The sequence below is a fragment of the Bemisia tabaci genome, chromosome 1, assembly GCF_918797505.1.
Source record: "Bemisia tabaci chromosome 1, PGI_BMITA_v3".
Lineage (NCBI taxonomy): Eukaryota > Metazoa > Arthropoda > Insecta > Hemiptera > Aleyrodidae > Bemisia > Bemisia tabaci.
Window position 1 is genome coordinate 76,672,594 of NC_092793.1, and position 24,241 is coordinate 76,696,834.

The following is a 24,241-nucleotide window of genomic DNA, read 5'->3' on the forward strand; positions in this document are numbered from 1 at the left end:
CGCCACCCACTGGCAGTCATTTTGGTGGCATTTGGGAGGCTGGCATCAAATCAGTGAGATTCCACCTAAAGAGAATATTAGGTGATCAAAAGTTAACGTTCGAAAAATTCACTACGCTCCTAACTAGAATTAAAGCGATTCTCAATTGTGGGCTCGCTGCCCAATTTCCTCTGATGTGGAGGACCTCGATGTACTTACGCCCGCTCACTTCCTCATCGGCGGCTCGCTCCTGAGTTTGCCAGAGTATGATTGGTCGTCAACTCCTTCAAACCGCCTCTCCGGATGGCAGCTTTCACAGCAAATTACACAGCAGTACTGGAAACAGTGGTCAATGGAATACCTGAATACTCTGCAACGGCGCGCTGTGGCGGACTCAAGCGGCTGAAACACCCGCTGTCGGTGACTTAGTCCTCATCAAGGATGAAAATGCACCGTCCTTGCAATGGCAGATGGGACGAGTCATGGAGCAAAAATATGGTTTGGATAATGAAGCGATTCCCACAGCACGCTAAACTAGGTTTGAAATTTTCACGCTCATCCAACATTTTAACTTGAGATTTGGTCTCAGCAATAGAGGAGTTGTTGCCCTCATCGAACTTGTAGATACTCTTTTAGGTAGAGAAGTTGTTCCTCCCAGTCCTTACATTTTCCGAGAACAGTGTTAATCCCAAACCGAGACAACATTCCATTTCTACGGTCCCGAATGCTCCCTGTACGTTTCGGCTAGCGATCCACCCGAAAATCTTGAGTGTACTGATTGCCACGTGTGGCATACTGTGTTTGATTTGCAGGACCAAAGATATCCCAATTAACAGTAATTTAAAAACAGTGGTGGTACCGCAGGTGCGTCCGCTCTATCTCCAAGTCATGGTCCCAGAGGGTACTGTACAAATAATGTTCCTAACACCGACCGGAAAGGTCACATCATTACAGAGAATGGCAACACAAGCGTTCCCCGAAACATATACATGTCGACTGCATGTGTTCCATGCAGTCATCAATCCCGAAACGACAGGACCCTCCACCAATTACTTTGTAAGTCTTTCATCGGAGAGTCAGTTAAGGAAACACTCGGAGGAAAATGGGCCGAGGTACATTATTTCATGAGAAATAGACCTCAAAACGCAGATGTTATAGGTGATATAGAACAGACATAGAATTTCGAATGTGTCGAGTTTTGGCGCAGACGTCGAATTTTCTTCCCCGGGTCCATTCATCATGCCGATTGATAGACTAAGATCTTTTTCGTCTATTTTCACGAGATTCTCATTTAGAGGGATGGATTTACATGTTCCTAAGAGGATCTCCTTTATCTAAAATAGTTAATGTATTCCCGTGAGCCATTATTATTCCCTTCAGTGATCAGTTTGATTATCATTTCAATACACACCATTTCAATCATTTTATTACATTATTACATCGATGGGAGCAGGTAGGGACTCCTCAAGTCGCCATCCCCAGCCAACACCCTAACAGGTGGAACCAAGTCCCCCTCCTGCTACAGAGAGCAAGGAGAGTTCGGTGATAGCGAGCAGCGCGCCCCTTTGGCCCTGCCCGCAGCTACCGTTATAGTTCGCCTTCAGTTCTAAGGTTAAGCAGTATAAGGTACTCAGGAGTCGAAAACGCTTCTCTGTAGCTATAAAAGCCCGATTTCAACGGGGAGTAGAGCTCCTTCCTCCTTGATTAAGGGGCGCTCTTGACCACTCTACGGCCCAAAAAGGACACAAAAATGGCGGCGCATTTTTTTTAGTTTTAGTAGTTTAGTTGACGGTTATCACCAGCCGCACTCCGCACTCGTTGCCAACCTTACTATATTCCAATGTTGGACGTTGCAAGGAGATATAGGTACAAAATGACTTAAAATCGCTTTTGATCGCATACTGCACCGAAAACTTAACTCAAATTTATCATTACAACGTGTTTACATGTTTTTACGGCCAACCGTATTAAAGTATAGTGTCAGCTCTGTGTATTTGTCGTGTACTTTGTGTATTTTGTTGAGAAATAAAGATTAGAACTTTAAGATTAAGATCTCCTGATGATGGATCCATGTCGTGGGCTCGTAGCAGCAAATCCACTTTCTGAAGGAATCTTACAACTCTTGGTTCTGGTCATAGATCCTATTTCTCAGCTGGTCCCTCGCTCCCGCCCATCGAAGCAAAGAAAGAGAATATTCTCCATATCGCGGCTTTGCATATGGGTACAAAGTACTTATTGTTCGAGCCCACTGTGGCTCTCCCTTGTTCCACGCCTCAACCGTTAACAAACCATTTAATTCCCACTGTAAACCCTTATTCATAAAGTACCAACTTTTAACTCTTCCGTCTATTTTTATTCTAGACAGCCTAAAATTTGCCATTGACACCGGTCTGATTCGTAAGGACATGATAAAGAACAGGAGAAACCCTTTTATTAATTATGAAATTGTTCGCCTGAAGGTTGCTGAACAGTCTGTGTCTCATACTGCCATCAGACTGTTCAACAACCTTCCCTTGAACCTGAGAAAAGCTCTTCAGAAATGGGAAGTAAGAGAGTTTATGGCTGGTCTAAAAACCTTACTAGTTGGCAAGGCTTTTTACTCCTTAAATGATTTTTTTAAATAGTATTTAACTGTAATTTTCTATACCTTTTATTTTATTTTGTAAAATTTTGTAATATTCTTAATGCTTCCCTGTGTTCTTACGTACCTATATTATATTAATGTGTAATATTTAGGGGGGGGGGGGGGGTTGACAAGTATTATAGCCACAACATGTGGCATTTATGTACATGAATTGGACGGAGTTAAACAGAAAGGAACCAAGCCACATCGGGATCGAACCGAGAAAAAGAGGTTTAAAGTTTAGCTCCTGCATAAGGCTCAATGTAAAAGGTAAACTTTAAGTTCAATTTCTGTAAAATTTGCTCCAACAAAAACTTTGAATTTTTGGCGATAGATAGTAGAGCAGTGGTTGAGTTCAAAACCACTCATAACTCAATTTTTTTAAAAATGTGGGTTGGTTCCTTTCTGCCTAACTCAGTCCAATTATAAATAAAAATAAAAAAAACCGCGGGCTTTCTCCGCCCCCGCGCAGGGAACCGACTGTGCGCCGACGAGAGGGATCCCTCCCGCTTTTCATCCCTGACCACCAGAGTTCAGGCTCTCATTTACATGCACGTTCCCTTGTTTTTTCTGTTTTGAAAAGATAGGGGTTCGGCCAGTTCTCTGGTGCAGTCGGACGCTTCTCGACTTTGCCCTCGTCGCGCCCTAGTCGGAGCTCTCATTCCCTTGTCTCTTTCTTCCTATCCCGTGCACGCACGCTTACTGCTGCACACCCCTTTGCTCGCACGTCTCCTGCAGCATCCCTATCCTTGAACTCGCACGTATACTGCAGCACCCTGTCCCTGTGCTCGCACGTCTGATGCAGCGCATCTCCTCCTGTGCACGCACGACTAATGCTGCGCCTCCGCAGCCTTCACCTGTCCCTCAACGTCTTTCCCCCTGACATGAGGATTCAAGTTTAGTGATAGCCCTATGTATGTTTCGTGTATTTTTCCTGTGTAACGTGTACATACTTTGTTGAGAAATAAAGATTTGAACTTTAGGATTGAGATCTCCTGATGATGATCCATGTCGTGGGCTCGTAGCAGCAAATCGACTTTCTGAAGGAATTTTACAACTCTTGGTTTTAGTCACAGATCTTATTTTTCAGCTGGTCCCTCGCTCCCGCCCAGTGAGGCTTTCCGTATAAGGCTTGTAAGTTTGATAATGAATTAGATTTGATCTATGTGGAAAAGCTCATCAAGAAAATCCGACGTCAATCTTTTGAGGGTCAGTTCTGTCAGAATTTGTAGCTTAGACGATGAATCGCAAGCCACTTGTGTTCCTCGTTTGCTACTGGCACTCCTCAAAATGTTACTGTACAGCCCTAATTGTCAACAGCAGGCTGAAAATCATTCAAGGCAGGAGGTTTTGACTTTAGCTTAGCTAATTTTTTTCAATATGAAAAAAAAATGCTCCTACGAAATCGAACGCCTTGCGGCACATGAGTTCTACAGAAACTCCATTCCCTATTTATTTGTGATAAATGCTTCATTCTATAACGAGGCAGGGGGATTTAATTGACATTGTATTCAGACTTGGAATTGATAATTCTTACGATAGAGTTTTACAAATGTCTTCCGCCCTCAATCATCAAGCAGTCGAATATTTTTAAGAACAAGTTGTTGTGTGCTCTCCATACCTTCAGAAAGGAGTTTTTGTCACAAGTGCAGTGGATAACATAGACATCAATCCTTCTTCTGTTGTTTTCATGGTACAGCAATTTCTTTACATCAACATTATGATTATACTCAACCAAAAGTTGAGCAAAAAATCACACTTACGGATTGCCCGGTTTCAAAAAAGAGGCAAAAGAGATTCGGCTCCTTTGTGAAGTTTACGGCGTAAGCAGCCAAACTTATTCTGATCTAATGGACCACTTACGTAATAAAATCAAGGAACCGGAAGCCTTGAGGTTCATGAAGAAAAAAAAATGCTCCTACGAAATCGAACGCCTTGCGGCACATGAGTTCTACAGAAACTCCATTCCCTATTTATTTGTGATAAATGCTTCATTCTATAACGAGGCAGGGGGATTTAATTGACATTGTATTCAGACTTGGAATTGATAATTCTTACGATAGAGTTTTACAAATGTCTTCCGCCCTCAATCATCAAGCAGTCGAATATTTTTAAGAACAAGTTGTTATGTGCTCTCCATACCTTCAGAAAGGAGTTTTTGTCACAAGTGCAGTGGATAACATAGACATCAATCCTTCTTCTGTTGTTTTCATGGTACAGCAATTTCTTTACATCAACATTATGATTATACTCAACCAAAAATTGAGCAAAAAATCACACTTACGGATTGCCCGGTTTCAAAAAAGGTCCTATCCTGTGAAATATACCACAGTCTCCCCAGTGAAATATACCACAGTCTCCCCAGTGAAATATACCACAGTCTCCCCTGTAAAATATACCACAGTCTCCCCTCTTTTCATAAAAAAGAGGATACCAAATTTAAAAAAAAACTGACCGCCTCTCTTCCGTCAGCTCAATTAAAGAGGGAAAAAGTTTCGAAACAACAAATAATTCGCCGAATAAAGTAGAAACCGAACTTTTAATGAACTCACAACCGCCGAAAATTGTTGCTTCGGGCTCATTTATATTCTACATTTTTGCTTGAAAATAACCCATCAGTTACGTACATGACAAAATGCGAGCTAATACCTATGTTTTCCGAGGTGGCACATACTCCGGCAATGATTGCTCATGCAATGAAAATCGCACGCCAGAAGGCACCGAATATTTGAACAAGGGCCAAATTCCTATTATGACATGTGGCGAACCACTTTTTGTCATTGCAAGGCATTGAAATGGCAATTTTCCGACAAATTTGGTGAGGATAAATTTGTTGTAACGTTGGGTGGTTTACACATTGAAAAGGCCATTCTGAATGTTCTTGGAGATCTTCTAGATGGCAGTGTTTTTTCAGAAGCGTTTTTTCAGAGCGTTTTTTCAGAAAATACTGGCTATCCGTTTTTCCTTTCAAACGCAATGTCTCAGCGCAGAAAGTAAGTTCCCAAGGGTGGGTCCACCCCATCTGATTTCAGTCAAGCGTATGTAAATGCTTCCGGACCACAGCAAGCTTATCAAGCAGGAGCACACTTCGTCCAACGAGGACAACAACAACGCTCTGGTGCCTCTCGAGAGTCCAACAACACCAACACCAACAAGGGCAATAGGTCAAGTCAAAGGCAAGAAGGCTTTCGATCCCAGCAAAATCAATACTTGCAGGAAGCGTTGAATCGTGATCTCACCAACAAATTGTTACCCGGTGTTAAGACCGGTGAAAATGCAGCTAGTCGTCTCGAATCTTACAATTCAAATAGAGCCGTCGTTTTAGCAATCACCACCCGACAAATGGGTTTTGGAGTAACGTGCATCTTTTCTGCACTTGCGCAGCTCCCCGCTAATAGTGGCTGGTGGGAGACTCTCGTCGAAGGCGGAATAACATCCGCCAGTCGTGCACAGTCTTTCATTCAAGTCCATCATATGAAAAGGACGAGGTTTGCACATCAAGTGAACCTGTGCGCTTTGTTTGTTTTGAAAAAAACAGGCATAATCGAATTGTGTTGTAGATTTTAGGAAAGACAATGAGAACGAAACTGATAAGCTTCTCTCATTTGAAGAATGGAACAAAAAACACTGCGAGTCAAGCTCTCAGTTTTTATTTTAAGTTTTGCAATTGAGCTGAAAGAGTGCCTCCTCAAATATCTGACGTCACTGCGGAGCTCTAACTTTGAACGCTACATAAAATCTAAAAAAAAATGCCTCGTGGATTTTAGTTTTAATCATTAAAGTTATGCTAGAGGATGGAGGATTCATTTGTGAGATATGGTGAATTTAAAGGGACTGCATCCCTCAATGTACGCCGAATTTTGAAACGGAAAATTCACAGCTATTATTTCCGGGAGAAAAATGCTAGAGGATGGAGGATTCATTTGTGAGATATGGTGAATTTAAAGGGACTGCATCCCTCAATGTACGCCGAATTTTGAAACGGAAAATTCACAGCTAGTATTTCCGGGAGAAAAATGCTAGAAGATGGCTACCGATTCATTTGCGAGATATGGTGAATTTAAAGGGATTGCATCCCTCAATGTACGCTGAATTTTTTAAACGGAAAATTCACAGCTAGTATTTCCGTGAGAAAATTTTCCGCTATGGCCTTAGATCAGGCCCATGAACAATGTAATTCCAGGATCAAAGGAGATGGAGTGCTTAAACACAAAGCCAGTAAACAGCAGGAAAAAAAAAGAAAAAAAGGTGATGGAGGCGCTGTCGGTTTGACAGAGAATCCCGACGAATTACGACGATGGATGGTTGCTGGACCAGAGATTTCAAGAGTTACCGTCAGTTGGGGTAACTTGGGACAGTTTTGAACTTTGAACTAAAATTTCTCCATTAAAACAAAACAAATAATAAATTGTTAAGGCTCTCATTTGTTGGTCTTAGTTAGTACTCTAAACCTACGCCATCTTTTTTTTTTTATTTTTTTTTTAAAAAAAATGTTGGTGTCCCAAGTTACCTGAATAGTTGGGGTAACTTGGGACACTAATGTATTTTCAGTGTTTGGCTCATGTTTAATAGTTATCATGTAACTTGGGACAAAAATTTAAGTTTTAAAAAATATATAAAGCCATTTGGCATGAAAAAAGTTACCGTCAGTTGGGGTAACTTGGGACTGCGGTCTAACTTGGGACAAATTGTCCCATTTTCGTAATCGTGATGTAGCAACCGTGCATTGTTTATATTTGGATTTCTGAGGCCTTAACCTCAAACACCCAAGCCAGGAGAGTCTGTGCGAGAATTTGAAATGGTAAGTGATTTTAAATTTTCAAATTTGTCGGAATACCTATTTTGGAGGAATTTTATGCTGTACACAAAGTCTATTGTATTCAGATGCCGGTCATTCACCTGGAACTGGGGGACCTGATATCATCTCATCCAAGTGCACCTCTTGAAGGCCCAAGCTTTTCTTTTTGGAAATTTTTAAATGAATTTGAAATTTTTAGGAAAATTTAATCTTTCAGAGCTGTCAGCAAACTTGGGACAATTTCCCATCGAACATGGGACGCCCATGAATGTCTGTTTATTGTACTTTTGAAGCTTTATTCCTTCAACAATATAACCTCTAAGTGCCATATAGTATTATTTATCGTTTATTCAAGTGATAACAAGTGAAATGGATAGAAATTGGTCGTTGCAGAGCTAAATTTGGGTAATTTGTTTTGGGTTTTCTATGATTTCTCCCCTGCTAATCAAATATGTACCTACTTACATAAGAATTGAACACGGTTATGAGACTCTTTCTGAGTTGGATGGTTACCAGGATTTTTCTAATGTTTTAGGTACTCTTCCATCTGTCTTAGTATCATGGCTCGTCTTCCAAAACGGCAAGTTGGTGGTAGGCCGTATCAAAATTATACGCAGCGGAATCTCAAGAAAGCTGTGTTGGCGGTCAGAAAGGGAATGAGTCTGAGGGATGCCAGTACGCAATACGAAGTGCCAACGTTTCCTAGAAAACAATTTTCTTCAGTGCCTACTTAATGCTCGTTTTGTTTATGTTTATTTTTTTATTTTTATAAATGTTTTTATTAAAATGCACATTATTTCTTGAATTTTCTCTCTTTTTGTACCTATGCAGGAGTTCAAAAAATATTTCAGATAGCTTTCCAGAAGCACCGACGAGGACTAAGATCATCACGAATCCTCGGCTGAATTTCAGTTGTTATTTTTCAAACACGTTCAAGCTTTAATGAAAACCATCGACGATGCCGGTAATCCATCGAGAACTTCAGAACTTGCAAAATAAACTGATAATCTCTGGTACCGGAATTGCAGAATTAGAAGCTTGCAAGACTACGGAAGGAGTGCATTTGAGAATTTCGTTGGAGTCAGACTGGTTGAAGGAACGAATTCAGTTTTTTCACCGCTGAAAAAACCTGATATTAATTTGTTCCGGCCAAAATCTAAAGTGAAAAATAAATCTCAACTGTCCATGAAAAGTATCAAAAGAGATGCAAGTTTATTTTCTAGGCTTTATATTGTGTGTCAGCACAGCAGAGAGGCTCCGATATACAGGGTCATTCAAAAGTCACGCACCACTGGCCATAACTTCAGTCCTAATTATGATATTGACTTGTGGTTTAAGACGTTTTTCCTCGTATTGTAAGGAAAATTTTTTAGGTACTTTCCAGTTCTTGATCCCCTCGGGGGGAGGGAGGGGGTGGGGGGCAACTCAAAAATTTCAAATGGCCAACCCCCTCATGCCCAGTGGTGCGTGACTTTTGAATAACCCTGTAGATGTGTTGACGCCCTTGCGTCTCGAAAAATATCGAATATCGATATAGCTCCGCCATCTATCGCCCTTTTTGGTAATTAGCGATTTTAGTTATCGAGTTCCCCTATAGATCGCGCATGCTTGTCAATTAGCACTTACTCATCTGTCACCCCTCCCCTTTCTCGATAATGGACTCATCCATTTTTTGCATGCCACTTACCGCGTTGCCAGCGCTCTCTTCGTGATGGTTCCTCCCCTCAAGAGGACCTGTTGAATTCTGTCTCGACCTGCGTCCCCGTTGGTTTCCTCCCTCAGTTTTTCTCTGGTGAAAATCGTGTCTTTTGTGTAAAGTTCTCGATTTATCTATCTTTCTTCGGTTCTCCATCCTTGGATTAACCTGGTAGTTCTTCCTAATCGTCGCATTGGTTGTATTCAGGTAGAATTCATGAATTATACCTCCCTCAAGGTCTGACTTGTCTAGGATTCTAATCTCCCTTAGGCCTACCTCGTGTTGCTAAGTTCAACCCTGTCGAATATAAGTGTATTTCCACCCCTTTTGTTCCCTAATTGCCCTGAATACCCTTCATTAGAGATCAAAGTGAACTATCCCTTTCCTTTACTCCCTTAAACCCTATCCTTAGTTTCCCTAATCCTCTGGAGACTTCAAGTTCAAGGTCATGCCTAGATCCCTCATGACCATGGAAGGCTAAAGTTTCAGCTATGACTTCATGAGCAAGTCTTGTCACCCAGGAATAATGGTTCGATGGTCTCTGCATACTAACACTCCATGATTCGGACGAGGACGTGTTTGGATCGGACAGTTCGACGGAATCAACGAGGGCGGAACGAATTTTAATGCGGCATCCTTACGACTTTTTATCACAAAACATTGGAAGGCAAAGGCGCTGTTCCCGCAGATACACACCGTCAGGTTTCCAGCAAGAAGAGTTCAGTGGCAGTTGCGGGTCTACGGATGGAGACAGCTCGCCCTCTTTACAGTCGAGTGAGGACGAGATTCAACAAATCTTGCCTGTCTTCCGTATGGACCACCCTCCTGCTGAAGTCCTCGAAAGCGTTTCAGTCCACCCTCCTCCTGAAGTCTGTGAAAGCGCACCGTCTTGTTCCACGCACATACCCCTTTATGACGTATGATGATTTATGTATTATGTGTTCCCACACCCCCGCCCCATTTCAGGTTTCTCTAAGTTCAATCTCTTAGGTCCTAAAGATACAGTCCACTAAATTTATCGGAATTCAGGCCCCCCAAAGATCGATTTTACCTTTCGATTTTATAGCGGCACAAAACATGGTCCTAGCCGAGCCGCATTTGTGATATAATGAATTTTGGACCACTCTTTAAAGTAAGTGACTGAAGCTTTATGTGTCAGCCACCCTCAGAAACCCTTTTTCTAAGCTGTCACTTCAAAGTTCTTAAGCTTCATAACATGTGAGTGAAGGCATGGTTATATTTACAAAATTTAAAGTTATGCTTGGCATCTCTGGAGTGCTGGAGCGAGTTGAATGAACAGGTTCCCAGTCAGGCCCCATAATTGATTACACCTGGTTCATAGGCTCCGCCTCCTGTATCCTACCCTCCTGCCTTCAATTCAATAGTACTGTTACCCTCCCTTTATTCTTAGTTTTTTCATTATTTGTCTGAGTGAAGAAACACATGATTTAGGCCATTTTGAACTCCAGCCATTGTGGGCCAGTCTCCGTCGGGCTCCCTTCCTGGGTGCCTTGCTGCTTATGAAGTCATTTTCTTTCATGAATTGATTTATTTACATTTTCAAGTTATTGCTCACCGATTTGAGCCCAATTTGTACCTCAAGCAACCTGTTTTCTCTTTCTGGCTACTCCTTAGTGAGACAGATAAGAGCTGCTATTTCAGTCAAAAGTGAGGTTATATACACCAGTGTTTTTCTCCCTGTGCATATTATTCTTATCACCTCACCATTATGAGTCTACACAACGAGGGTAGTGACTCACAAAAGGGTTCAGATAATGAATTTGATGATCAGGTGAATGGAGAGAACCCTGGCAAGCAGCCCACCAAGCGTTCCATGCGCCAAACTGCTTCCAGAGCTGTTCAAGTCCCTGTAGAATTCACAGCCCTATACGCCAAACGCAATAGGTACTATGATATGTTGCAGCGTTCCCTTCTGGGCGCACAAGCCCTTAATTCTAGAAATTGGTTCTCCTTTGAAGGAACTTGGAATAGAGTACTGCAGATTGAGAGTAATTTCAACGCAACCCAAACAGAGATTATTGAGCTGAACGCCACTCTTCCCCCTGAGAAACAGTTAGAGGTAGATATCACTCAAGCGCAGTTTGAGGACATGTTAGATACCATTTCAGTCAAATATTTCGGTTTGAAAAATGCGTCCCAGATTGTGAACGTTACACCGCCCTCGTCTCCCTGTGTTGATTCGCCTTCGCCCTCTACCGTGCAAAGCCCTTATGTTAAAGCTCATGTCACCCTGCCTCGCTTATCTCTGCCTACATTTGATGGAACCCTTTCTCAATGGACCACGTTCCATAGTCGGTTCAAAGTTGCTATTCATGAGTCAAAGTTGAGTGACGTTGAGAAATTTCAATATTTGTTAAACGCCCTGTCTAAAGAGCCCTTAGATTTAATTAAGACATTGGAGCTAACTGCAGAGAACTATGAGGGTGCATGGGACATGATTTGTACCAGGTATCAGAGTAAACGTCGTCATTTGTTTTCACATTTTAACGGCTTGTTGGAACTCCCTGAAATTAAGCACAAGAATAGTTTGTCTAATTTTTACGCTAAGATTCAAGAGCATATGAATGCTCTCTCCTCCCTCAATCATCCCTCAGAGACTTATTCAGCGATGCTTGTTACTGTAATTTGGAGGAAATTTTCTGATAACCTGCGCGGCAGATTTGACGACTTTAGAGAAGATGCATCTGAGTATCCAACGCTCAATGAATTGTTATCATTTATTAAGTCAGAGTGTGCCAGAATTGTTGATAACCCTTTCACAGGCAGTTCCAACTCGTCGTCCTCCTCAAATTCTAATGCCGGCCGCAATACCAAGGTACTAGCAGCACAAAATTCCCCAAAAAAGAACCCTTCGAACAGCCAAGCTTCCGATAGTAGTTCTTCATCTGAAAAACCGAAAACTTCTCGCGAATGTCGTTATTGTGAAGATGAGCCATCTCACAATACATTTAACTGTCCTACTTTTAAGGCCCTGACTCAGCCCGAGCGCTGGGAAGCTGTGCAAAGCAGGCAACTCTGTAGAAATTGCCTGGGTAGAAATCATTGGTCTGATAAATGTACCTCTAAACGTGAATGTAAAGAGTGCAATGGCGCTAAGGGACGTCATCATAGTATGCTTTGTCCTACTTTGAAAAACCCTGAGCCCAACACTTCTCTTCATACCGCCCTTGTTGCCAAATATCGCCCTTTGGCCGCAGTAATGCCAACCGCTAAGGTTTTTCTTACTAGTTTAAGCGGACAGAAAGTGTATGCCAAAATGCTTTTAGATTCGGGATCTTCAGGTACCCTAATTACGTCTCGCCTTGCACGTACCCTGAAAATCACCCCGAAGCCCTGCTTAAATGCTATCAACGGTATAGCGAACACGCCCATTCCTGTAGCAGGCACGGCGAAAGTTGACGTTGGCATTCCCAACGGTCGCATGGTAGTTTATAATCACCCTGTAACTGTCATGGATAGACTTACCGGTTCGGTTCCCGCCGTCCCCCTCTCACCTGATTTTCAGAAAATTTTCCGCGATTATACTTTAGCTGACCCAGAATTAGATCGCCCTTCAGAGATAGATATTTTATGCGGTGTAGATTTGCTCGCAAAAATTCTCACTGGTGATAATGTCCCTGCTCGTGATGGCCTCATGGGCCTAGGGACCGCTTTTGGACTCGTTTTAGTTGGTTCCACCTCATGCCTGGTGACTCAACTCCCTCCGACAACCCCTGTTACGTTGTTGACCGCGCTCCCTGTACACGCGCACACTCCTCAGCCTGACGTCATTGAGAAATTCTGGCGTTTAGAGGAAGTTCCCCCTCCCGTTAAGTCTACGCCAGAAGAAAGGCTGGCCGAGAAAATTTATTCTGAAACCACTGTTCAGCTTCCCGATGGTCGCTATGAAGTCAATCTGCCCTTTCGCCCTGACCCCCCTGCCCTCGGTTCCTCTCTTGATTTAGCTCGCAAACGTATGCTCTCCTTAGAAAGGCGTTTCGAGTCAAATCCGAAATTGGCGGAAAAATACCGGAAATACATGGTCGATTTTGAAAAGGATGGTTTCATGTCGCCAGTCCCCCCAAACCCCTCCCCCGAGGAGGCGCCAAAGTATTTTTTGGCTCATCACGGTGTCACCAAAACTACCAATGGAGTGACAAAATTGCGATGCGTTTTCGATGGCAGCGCCCCTAGCTCCACGGGCGTTTCATTAAATGACACCTTGTTAGCTGGCCCTGCCCTCCAGAATGACGTCCGTGACGTCTTACTGAACTTTCGCGCCCACCCTGTGGTTTTTGCCTGTGACATTAAGCAAATGTACTTGCGCATTAGCGTCACAGAAACTCATCGCCCTTATCAGTGTATTTTATGGCGTGCTCACCCGTCGGAGCCGCTGAAAGCGTATTATTTGAACACTGTCACTTTCGGAATTAATTGCTCGCCCTTTTTAGCAATTCGAACCCTGCATCAACTGGCCAGGGATCACGGACATAAGTATCCTAACGCAGCCAAGATCCTTTTAGAGTCTGTTTACGTCGATGACGTCAACGGGGGCGGACCTACCATTCGTGTCGCTAGGGAGCACCTCGAGGAGTTGATCGCTCTTCTCGCCCTGGGAGGATTCTTCTTACGAAAATGGTCAGCCTCCCACCCCGAAATTTTAGAAAATTTGCCCGCGGACCACCTAGAATGCCCAATCATCGACGAAAATGATGAAAGCCCGCGGTTTTCGATTTTGGGTGTACAATGGGCGCCAAAATTGGACTGTTTCACCTATGTAATTAATTTAAAGCCTCACGCAGCCACCAAGCGCGGCATTCTCTCCATGCTTGCTTCAATCTATGACGTCTGCGGATGGATTGCACCCGTGACCTTCACTGCTAAATCCTTAATGCAGGAAATATGGAAATTGAAACTGTCATGGGATGAGCGAGTTCCCGATGAAATCTGGCAACTGTGGTCCAATTTCTGTAGAGAATTGCCAGCGCTGCGCAAGGTTTTGATTCCTCGCTGCTTGTATGTGAGCGCGGAATATTTTGAAGTCCATGGATTTTGCGACGCCAGTCAATTAGGATATAGTGCCCTTTTGTATCTTAGGTCTTCGCCTTCCCCGGATTCTGAAGCCCTTGTAAATCTCGTCACTGCTAAAACTAAAGTCGCACCCTTGCGTCAGGTCACCTTACCGCGTTTAGAACTTTGCGCCGCCGATTTGCTCGTTCAACTTTTTCACGCGACGTTGCCAAAACTCCAAGAAAAATTCGGCGCTGAGAATTTTTATGCGTGGTCAGACAATACAACGGTTTTGCATTGGATAAACACGGAATCTCACACCTTGAAAACTTTCATTGCTAACCGAGTTGCTCGCATTCAGGAGCTGGAGAATGTCACGTGGCGTCACGTGCGTTCGGCCGATAATCCCGCGGATGTGGCAACACGGCCCATGGTGCCCTCAGAATTGCCCTCGAATGAATTGTGGTGGCACGGGCCCCCCTGGCTCTCCTTGCCCCACTCCGAATGGCCCGAGGAGCCCCTCGGCGCCCCAGATTTAGACGTCATGGAATTTAAGAAGGAAATGGCGCCCCCTCCCGCCCTTGATGCCCTTGTCGCCCTTCCGCGCCCTACAATTATTCCAGATCTTTCCTCATGGGATAAAATTGTTCGCGTGATCTGTTACATTTTTCGCTTCATTCACCGCTCGCGAAAAATACCTTGCTGTAAAGGCCCGTTGGACTTGACAGAAGTGCGCACCGCGGAAATTTGGATTGTGAAGTTTATTCAGGCCGAGCATTTTTCTGATGACGTTAAATTGTTACAGCGTGAGCCTAAAGCACTCTGCTCATTGAGAACACAAAAGCTAACGCCTTTCCTTGACAAAGATGGGCTTCTGAGAGTGGGCGGAAGATTGCACAACGCAGATATCACGCTTAACGCCCGTCACCCCCTCCTCCTCCCATGCAAGGACAAGTTAGTGCGTTTGCTCGTAGAAAAATATCACGCAGTGAACCTTCATCCCGGCCCTCAATTATTACAAGCCCTTATTTCTCAAAAATACTGGGTTCTAGCTGGCCGTTCCTTATTTCGCAGCGTTGTTCACAAATGCGTGCACTGTTTCAGAGCTCGCCCATCCAATGCAGTTCCCTTAATGGGTTCTCTTCCTGCCCCCCGAGTGCAGCCTAGCGCGCCCTTCGAGCGCACAGGCGTTGATTACGCTGGCCCTTTCTCTGTGAAACTTCACTCCAATCGCACCGCACGCACTGTCCCGGCCTACGTCAGCGTTTTTGTTTGTTTAGTCACTAAGGCGGTACATCTTGAAGTTGTAGACGGCCTTTCCACCCCTGAATTTATCGCCGCCCTTCAACGTTTTATCGCTAGGCGCGGAAATCCTTGTTTGATCATGTCCGATAATGGAACGAATTTCGTCGGCGCGGCCAACGTATTCGCTCGGATTATGAAATCAGCTGATCCTGCCTTACAGGAATTTTTTTTGAAAAACAATATTCGATTTGAGAATATCCCGCCCTCCAACCCTACCAGTGGAGGCCTGTGGGAAGCCGCCGTTAAGAGTATGAAATCGCATTTGAAACGAACCATCGGAAATGAGAGACTTTATGCCGCGGAATTCTTAACATTGATATGTCGCATCGAGGCGATGATGAATTCGCGCCCTCTCACCCCTATGTCATCAGACCCTAATGACTTTCGCCCTCTGACGCCCGGTCATTTTCTCATTGGCCGCCCGTTGTGCTGCCCTCCGGAACCGATTTATTTTGATCAAGACATGTCTCGCCTCCGCCGTTGGGAACTTGTAAATGGAATGTTTCAAGCAATCTGGCGGCGATGGAGCGTTGAATACATGCACACTCTCCAGCCTCGCGGCAAATGGGTCAAAGAGACCCCGAACTTAGAAGTAGGAACTTTAGTCCTCATTAAAGATGACAATTTACCTCCTCTAGAATGGAAGCTTGGCCGCGTGTTAGATGTTTACCCCGGTAAGGACAAGCGCGTTCGAGTTGCTTCGGTGAAAACCATTTCCGGAACGTATGAGCGCCCGGTCCTAAAGCTCTATCCCTTGCCTCAGCAAGACTGACCCCCAAAGCACCCCACCTTACCCGCTGGTGCACGACCTCCGGCAGAAAGTGGTGCCGCCCGTTCTTCCACTCTGGAGCAGCCAGCGCCTCTCGCGCTCCACCCCCAAGACTCAGAACGGCAGCCGCATCTCGCCTTCTTCGCCTTCGTGGTTTGCCCATCACCCATCGTCGCCCTTGTAATGCACACCCCTTCTCTACGTGTTTCGCGCCTTTTGTACCCGTTATTTCTTGTGTTTCTCGCCCTTCCAAAGTTAGCGCCCCTATTCTCGCGCTTCGCCCTTCGTGTACCTCGTCCTAGCGTTCCTTTTATGTCGCCCTTGTAGTGTTAATCCTCTCCCTTCGTGTCTCGCCCTTGTATCTATGTTATTAAGTTTTTCGCCCTTGTAATCATCGCGCCTCTCTTTTCGCGCCTCGCCTTTCGTGTATCTAGTTCACTGTTCTTGTCGCCCTTGTACCTCAATTTCGCTTTGTAATCCCTCCGTGATTCCAAGGGGGGGAGTATGTTGACGCCCTTGCGTCTCGAAAAATATCGAATATCGATATAGCTCCGCCATCTATCGCCCTTTTTGGTAATTAGCGATTTTAGTTATCGAGTTCCCCTATAGATCGCGCATGCTTGTCAATTAGCACTTACTCATCTGTCACCCCTCCCCTTTCTCGATAATGGACTCATCCATTTTTTGCATGCCACTTACCGCGTTGCCAGCGCTCTCTTCGTGATGGTTCCTCCCCTCAAGAGGACCTGTTGAATTCTGTCTCGACCTGCGTCCCCGTTGGTTTCCTCCCTCAGTTTTTCTCTGGTGAAAATCGTGTCTTTTGTGTAAAGTTCTCGATTTATCTATCTTTCTTCGGTTCTCCATCCTTGGATTAACCTGGTAGTTCTTCCTAATCGTCGCATTGGTTGTATTCAGGTAGAATTCATGAATTATACCTCCCTCAAGGTCTGACTTGTCTAGGATTCTAATCTCCCTTAGGCCTACCTCGTGTTGCTAAGTTCAACCCTGTCGAATATAAGTGTATTTCCACCCCTTTTGTTCCCTAATTGCCCTGAATACCCTTCATTAGAGATCAAAGTGAACTATCCCTTTCCTTTACTCCCTTAAACCCTATCCTTAGTTTCCCTAATCCTCTGGAGACTTCAAGTTCAAGGTCATGCCTAGATCCCTCATGACCATGGAAGGCTAAAGTTTCAGCTATGACTTCATGAGCAAGTCTTGTCACCCAGGAATAATGGTTCGATGGTCTCTGCATACTAACACTCCATGATTCGGACGAGGACGTGTTTGGATCGGACAGTTCGACGGAATCAACGAGGGCGGAACGAATTTTAATGCGGCATCCTTACGACTTTTTATCACAAAACATTGGAAGGCAAAGGCGCTGTTCCCGCAGATACACACCGTCAGGTTTCCAGCAAGAAGAGTTCAGTGGCAGTTGCGGGTCTACGGATGGAGACAGCTCGCCCTCTTTACAGTCGAGTGAGGACGAGATTCAACAAATCTTGCCTGTCTTCCGTATGGACCACCCTCCTGCTGAAGTCCTCGAAAGCGTTTCAGTCCACCCTCCTCCTGAAGTCTGTGAAAGCGCACCGTCTTGTTCCACGCACATACCCCTTTATGACGTATGATGATTTATGTATTATGTGTTCCCACACCCCCGCCCCATTTCAGGTTTCTCTAAGTTCAATCTCTTAGGTCCTAAAGATACAGTCCACTAAATTTATCGGAATTCAGGCCCCCCAAAGATCGATTTTACCTTTCGATTTTATAGCGGCACAAAACAAGATGACTTTTTCAGTCGCGAGCACCAGCCGTACCCACCTTCACTCTCAGGTTTTGGGCAGATTCGCAAGAGAACCAAGTCAGACATTCGTCAGTGTTTAAAAAATGAATGCGACTTTGAATTTCCGAAAGAAATTCCGTCTGCCTCATGCGTTATACCAGATGGACCAGCGATTGTTCACTTACTTAGGTCTCTAGGGACTCCAGGACTTCCCATGATTATATTGAAACATTTTCTGACAAAATTGTTGATGAATGGCCCGATGCTGACCGTATTGATATCGTATGGGATGATTATCGAGATAATAGTTTGAAAGCAGGAACCAGAATGCTGAGAGGTGCAGGCATACGTCGGAAAGTATGCCTACACACCTGTTCCAAGAGACTGGAAAAACTTCCTGCGAAGCAACATAAATAGGAAAAGAGTCGTAATCGTTGATCTCAGAGAAAATTATTAGTAGAACTGGTAAGGAAATTATATCGACTGCAGGACCAACAATTCGTTGTAGTTCACACAATTGCTTACACCCAGGTCTCCAACCTTGCAACCACGAGGAGGCTGACACAAGATTGTTAATACATGCAAAAGCAGCTAGTCAAGCTGGGCATAAATCAGTGATCATCAGGACTGTAGACACAGATGTGATTCAGTTGCAAATTAGCAACGAACATGAAATATATTTTAAACAACTGAGAGAAAAAAATATTTGTCATTGGCTCTTCTGTTTTCACTGGTGACAGCGAAGTCAAGACAAAATGTGTACCCCACCGTGTGTGTAATTTTGAAAATTTATCGAACAACACCGGTTACAAATGGCACCGCACACTGGAAAAAAAATACATTGGATCTAGAGTCTCGACTCTTGAAAACATTGACAAGAAAAAGGACTCTTGATTCAATCAGATTTAAGCTTCAATCAAAAGAAAATCCGCTCAAATTGAGAGGCTTGGTTCTTGATTTAAGCTTACATCTGATTGAACCAAGAGTATTTTTTCTTGTCGATGTTTTTAAGAGTCTGGACTCTGGATCCAATGTGTTTTTTTTTTCCTTCCAGTGCAGAAACGGCATTTTTCTACATTAAGTCGTGTGAAAAATCACCTGCGTTCAACAGAGAAGTAGGTAATGATGTGTCAATTCTTCACATTGAAAATGATTCAACCGTCAAGCTCAATTACGAGGACGTAATCGAGAAATTCGCAGGGGGAAAAATTCGACGGATGCGGCTTGTATATGCATGAAGCATCATGCTCGTATCACACGAGTAAGTAATTAACCAAGTTCTTATGCTGTTTCATTTTTTGGATAAAGAGTCACAATTATCTTTATTCAGTCGTTAGTCAGTAGGCGAGGCCCCCTGGTGGCCACAAAAGGCGTTCCCGGAACGGCTAGCATGTGCCATATCTGTACCTCCTGAAAGCGAAAAGGTGCCTGATTGCTTTCTAGACATTTCAAGACACCAGGAAAACCACAAGTCACGGCGACCCCACTGATTTAATTAAATCACATTATGTGAAATTGCATGCTTCCCGACCCACTGCTAAATAAGGCCACCGAAATTTTTCCCCACACGAAAGCGATGTACCGGAAATCTCTACAGCGGCTTCTTCATTTTTCCGAAAAGCAGGTGAACCAGGCACATTTTGGCTCTAAAATACTGACAAAAAAAAGGACTAGATGTTTCATACATTTTTCAACGGGTTTTTGGGAGTTTGTCATCGAGTATAATATTAGGTTGGCCATATTTCTGTTGCGCGACAAAAATATAGGTGACGAGGATTGTTATCATTATTCGAGGATTTGTTTGCAGGGCTCCAGGTCACTGAAGCCCGATTGCAGGAGAAGAAGCTTGATCAAAAGATCCAAAAGCTCGAGGAAGAAAAGGAGTCCCTTGAACTGATGGTCAGTGAGCTGACTGAAAAGATTAAAAAGCTGGAAGGACAGAACATATCCTTAGATGAGACGGACTTTTCATTTTCCTTGTTTGTGAGTGCGGGTGATGCGAGTTCCACGGCACTCCTGCCGGATCGGGACGCCTTTACCTGGAAAGCTACCTGCAGGCTGATTGTTGAAATTTATGTCGGCACGACAAGAATCGAAAAGCGATATATTACACGGCGCAGATAGGGCTATGTCTTGTCTTATCGTGCCGACATAGCCAGTTAAAGTTTCAACAATCCGGCCGCTGGTGTGCCAAATTATCGAATTTCATTCCAAAAAAATGCCGGGCACAAAACCACCTCCAAGGTCGTCTTTTCCGCCGACATACGAAAAATGTTCCTCCAGATTGATCTACACCCCGATGACCGGAAGTATCAACTGATTTTATGGCGGGAAAGTCCGGAAATGGAGCTGTGTACGTATTCGCTTAACACGGTGTCCTTTGGGATATGCTGCTCTCCTTTCCTAGCCATTCGCACGATCCTGCAATTGGTAAAAGACCACGGGCCAAAAAAAAAATATTTGTCATAGGCCCTTTTGTTGTCACTGGTGATCGCGAAGTCATGACAAAATGTGTAACCTACCCTGTGTGTAATTTTGAAAAACACAACACCGGTTACAAATGGCAGCGCAGAAACTGTATTTCTCTACTTTACGTCGTGTGAAAAATCACCTACATTCAACAGAGAAGTAATGATGTGTCAATTCTTCACATTGAAAATGATTCAACCGTCAAGCTCAATTACGAGGACGTAATCGAGAAATTCGCAGGGGGAAAAATTCGACGGATGCGGCGTGCATGTGCATCAAGTATCATGCTCGTATCATACGATTAAGTAATTAGTCAAGTTCTTATGCTGTTTCATTAATTGGATCAAGAGTCACACTTCTCTTTATTCATTCGTTTGTCAGTGGGCGAAGCCCCCTGATAGCCACAAAAGGCGTGCCCGGAACGGCTACTATGTCATATCTGTAGCTCCTGAAAGCGAAAAGGTGCCTAATTCCTTTCTAGACATTTCAAGACAGCAGGAAAACCACAGTCACGGCGACCCCATTGATTTGAAGTAATTCATATTTTGTGAAATTTCATGCCTCCCGACCTAGTGCTACATAAGGGCACCGAAATTTTTCCCCACACGAAAGCGATACCTGAAATCTCCACAGCGCCTTCTTCATTTTTCCGAAAAACTGAGTCAGGCAAATTTTGGCTCTAAAGTACAGAGAAAAAAAAGGACTAAATGTTGCATTCATTTTTCAACGGGTTTTTGGGAGTTTGTCATCGAGTGTTATATTATGTTGGCCATGTTTCTGTTGCGCGACGAAAATACGGGCGACGAGGGAGCCTGAAAATCTACATAGAATATGTCAGTATGCTGGAGTTTCATGCCAGCGTGCGTTAGAAATTAAGCGTGATGTTGAAAATCTCAATACAGTGGGAAAAAGCTCAAATTTCCCTCAAAGAGATATGCTGTTTGGTGCAACATAGTTACGTCCATTCAGGAAGGCAACAGTAGACACGTTTCAGCCTATTTGGGCCAATCCTCAGTACAGTGCAGCCTCCTGAATTTTCTGCTACCAAGCTCGAGAGGTCGTGAAAACCAGCCCAAGACTGGCAAGCGGACGCTGGCGGCAGGTAAACTTGCGCCATCTAGTGAGCGATTATTCAAACAGCATATATCTTTGGGGAAAAATTGTGCTCATATGAGTATTTTCCCTCTTTTTTGAGATTTTCAGCTTTATGCTGAGTTTTTAACGCACGTTGGCAAGAAACTCCAACATACTGTCTAACGACCCGCGCGTCCACCGCAATCAGTTTATATAAAATATGTAGTGGGTACGTTTTTACAAACAGCATGGATTCTCTCCCCCCCTCCCATCTCCGCGGCGACAGGTCGTGGGGGGCGGCGAATTCTTGACGACCCAGCGGGGCGATTATTGAAACTGATGGACAAAGCGATAGAGCTAAGAAGACATAGGGAGTACGGAGCGATCTTATTGGTTGACATGGTTGGTTCTTACAGGCTAAGGAAGAAAATGATGGACTAACTATCGAATCTTCAGTGGGTTGCCGTTAGTTAGTCCATTACCTACCTCCTATGTCCATTGCCACCACCTGCTACCACCAATAGGATCCCTCCAAATCTCTTTTGTCGTCTTGGTCTATAGCTTTGTCTATCGGTTTCAATAATCGGCCCGCAGGATTCGCGATGGACCTGTTGCAAACTTCAACTATAGCAAGAGAAGGAGTTGTCGCGTATAAAGAATGGCTCAAAAACAGTAGCGTGGCGTGAATAATCGATTATCGATAACTCGCCATTTGAAGCTATGGTAAAGAATCGATTACTAAGGTGTTCGCTGCGAACACCCTGATAATCGATCTTTTTTCATAGGCTTGAGTGGCGTATCAATCGATATATCGCAAAAGCACGCCACGCCACTGCTCAAAAATCACGATGAGGGCATCGAGAATGTCTGAAATACACTCCTAACATCACTATCTCCGTACCTGAGAATTATGCGTTTTTCATGTCTCCCGCTACAAAAACGATAATACGGCACAGATGAACATTTCGTAAGAGGAGTCGTTCCATCCAACCCTTGTTCACTAAGATGCTTCACAATATTCAACACGGCTGACGCTCCCACGAGCAAATCATGAGGAGGCACCCTGGTCTTTATCAATGCGAGGAAAATTTAAATATAAACACGCTACGCCGGTCGATAAGAACCCGTCCCGCCGCGTGCGTTTTGGCGGGTTGACGTCGGCCATGTTAGAACATAGCGTAGCATCCTATTATACGCATAGGTTGTATGGAGCGATTCCTTTTACGAAATATTCGCCTGCGGACTGATTATTGAAATTGATGGACAAAGCTATAGACAAAGAAGACATAGGGAGTATGGAGCGATCCTATTGGTTGATATGGGTGGTTCCTATCGACAAAGGGAGAAAATGATAGACTAACTGTCGGGTTTCTAGTGAGTTGCCGATAGTTAGTCTATTACCTGCCTCCTTTGTCCTTTGCAACCACCCGCTTTCACCAATAGGATCTCTCCATACCTCTTGTGTCTCCTTTGTCTATAGCTTTGTCGATCAATTTCAATAATCGGTCCGCTGTGCTGTAGTATCGTTTCTGGAGCGAGAAGCTTTCAAAACGCAAGTTTTTTGCGCGGATTGTGGAGTTAGGAGTGTACGCCAGACTTTTCCGATGCGATCATCATGATTTTTGAACCATTTTCTGTAAGAGACATTTCATCTCATTGTTCTAGCTGTAGTTTGCAACAGGTCAATTAACGTAAATCCAGCCATGGGTAAAACCACATATTATACTTCCAAGCCTTCCATACTAAGCTCCAAGACCTCTTAAATTTGCATATCTGGTAACGCTTAGTTCCAGCGGCCGGCCGGGCCGGTTTTCATGATTTTTGCAGGTTTCTATACATGAGAGAAGACCAGGGAGCGTCGGCAGCAGAGCAAAATTTTAAATCTCCGCTAACGAAAAATGGCGGAAATTTCAAATTTAGCGGAGAATTGAACATAGAGGGAAATGTTGAATCTTGATCTGTTAGTAAGGTAAGGTAAGTGAATCGAAGGTGTATCCCCTTTGCTACAGACTCCAAAAGCTACGAAACGCGTCGTTCCGTTTCGTTTCAGTCTTGGCGTTAGGTTTGAAATAAATGACGATTTTTTTATACAATTCTTATTGGTTTAATTGCTCCCGGCCAGAGGAAGGTTGGACAAATGAGAGCGGGTATGAAATCTTTTCATTTTCTTGGTCATTCGTTTGTCGAAGCGGGCCTAAGAGAGCGCGAAGCGCCCCTTAGGGGTTGGGCCGCGTAGCGGCCACTCGGCCAGGGGGCACAGCCCCCTAGTTTCATCTACAGCACAAGTCGCTTTATAGCGCACCCGGGCGCATTAGCATGGTAAACTGGAAACATTCGAAAACTCCATCTCAATAAAATGTACTCATTACTGGTCTTTGATAAATGTGTTGCAACCGTGATGAGGATGAGAATGACGACTGATTGATTTTCGTTTTGTTGCGTTGTGCCGGTTGCGCTTTTCGTGAACTGTGAATTCGTGTGATCTTTCGATGCTCGGAATTTTTGGTAGGCAAAACCCGCTGCAAGGCCCGCACTGGTGAGTATAGCGCGAGCTGGTGACATCGAAATCAACAGTCTTCGGACGCTTCGCCCGCGGAAAAAATCAAAGAAAAAGAGTAAGAAGCATCGCTTTGAAGGCCTAGATACAAACGGCAAATAATCGCCGCGATTGAAAGACGGAAGTCAATGGAGAGCCTTGATTTCGATCCATTGACGTCGATAAATCGAAATCA

At 44.1% G+C, this 24,241-nt stretch overlaps 1 protein-coding gene across 1 annotated transcript; it reads left to right on the forward strand.

Annotated features, from left to right (window-relative positions):
- Window positions 1–992: 992 nt before the first annotated feature.
- LOC109029732 (uncharacterized) lies at window positions 993–24,193 on the forward strand. The gene is made up of 2 exons (XM_072306194.1): window positions 993–7,403; window positions 7,936–24,193. The coding sequence occupies exon 2, from the start codon at window positions 10,826–10,828 to the stop codon at window positions 16,181–16,183; it is 5,358 nt and encodes a 1,785-aa protein (XP_072162295.1). The 5' UTR covers window positions 993–7,403; window positions 7,936–10,825; the 3' UTR covers window positions 16,184–24,193.
- Window positions 24,194–24,241: the final 48 nt, after the last annotated feature.

What these genes read in the sequence shown, in the direction of transcription:
- LOC109029732 (XM_072306194.1), top strand. Translation starts at nt 10,826, where the DNA reads ATGAGTCTACACAACGAGGGTAGTGACTCACAAAAGGGTTCAGATAAT.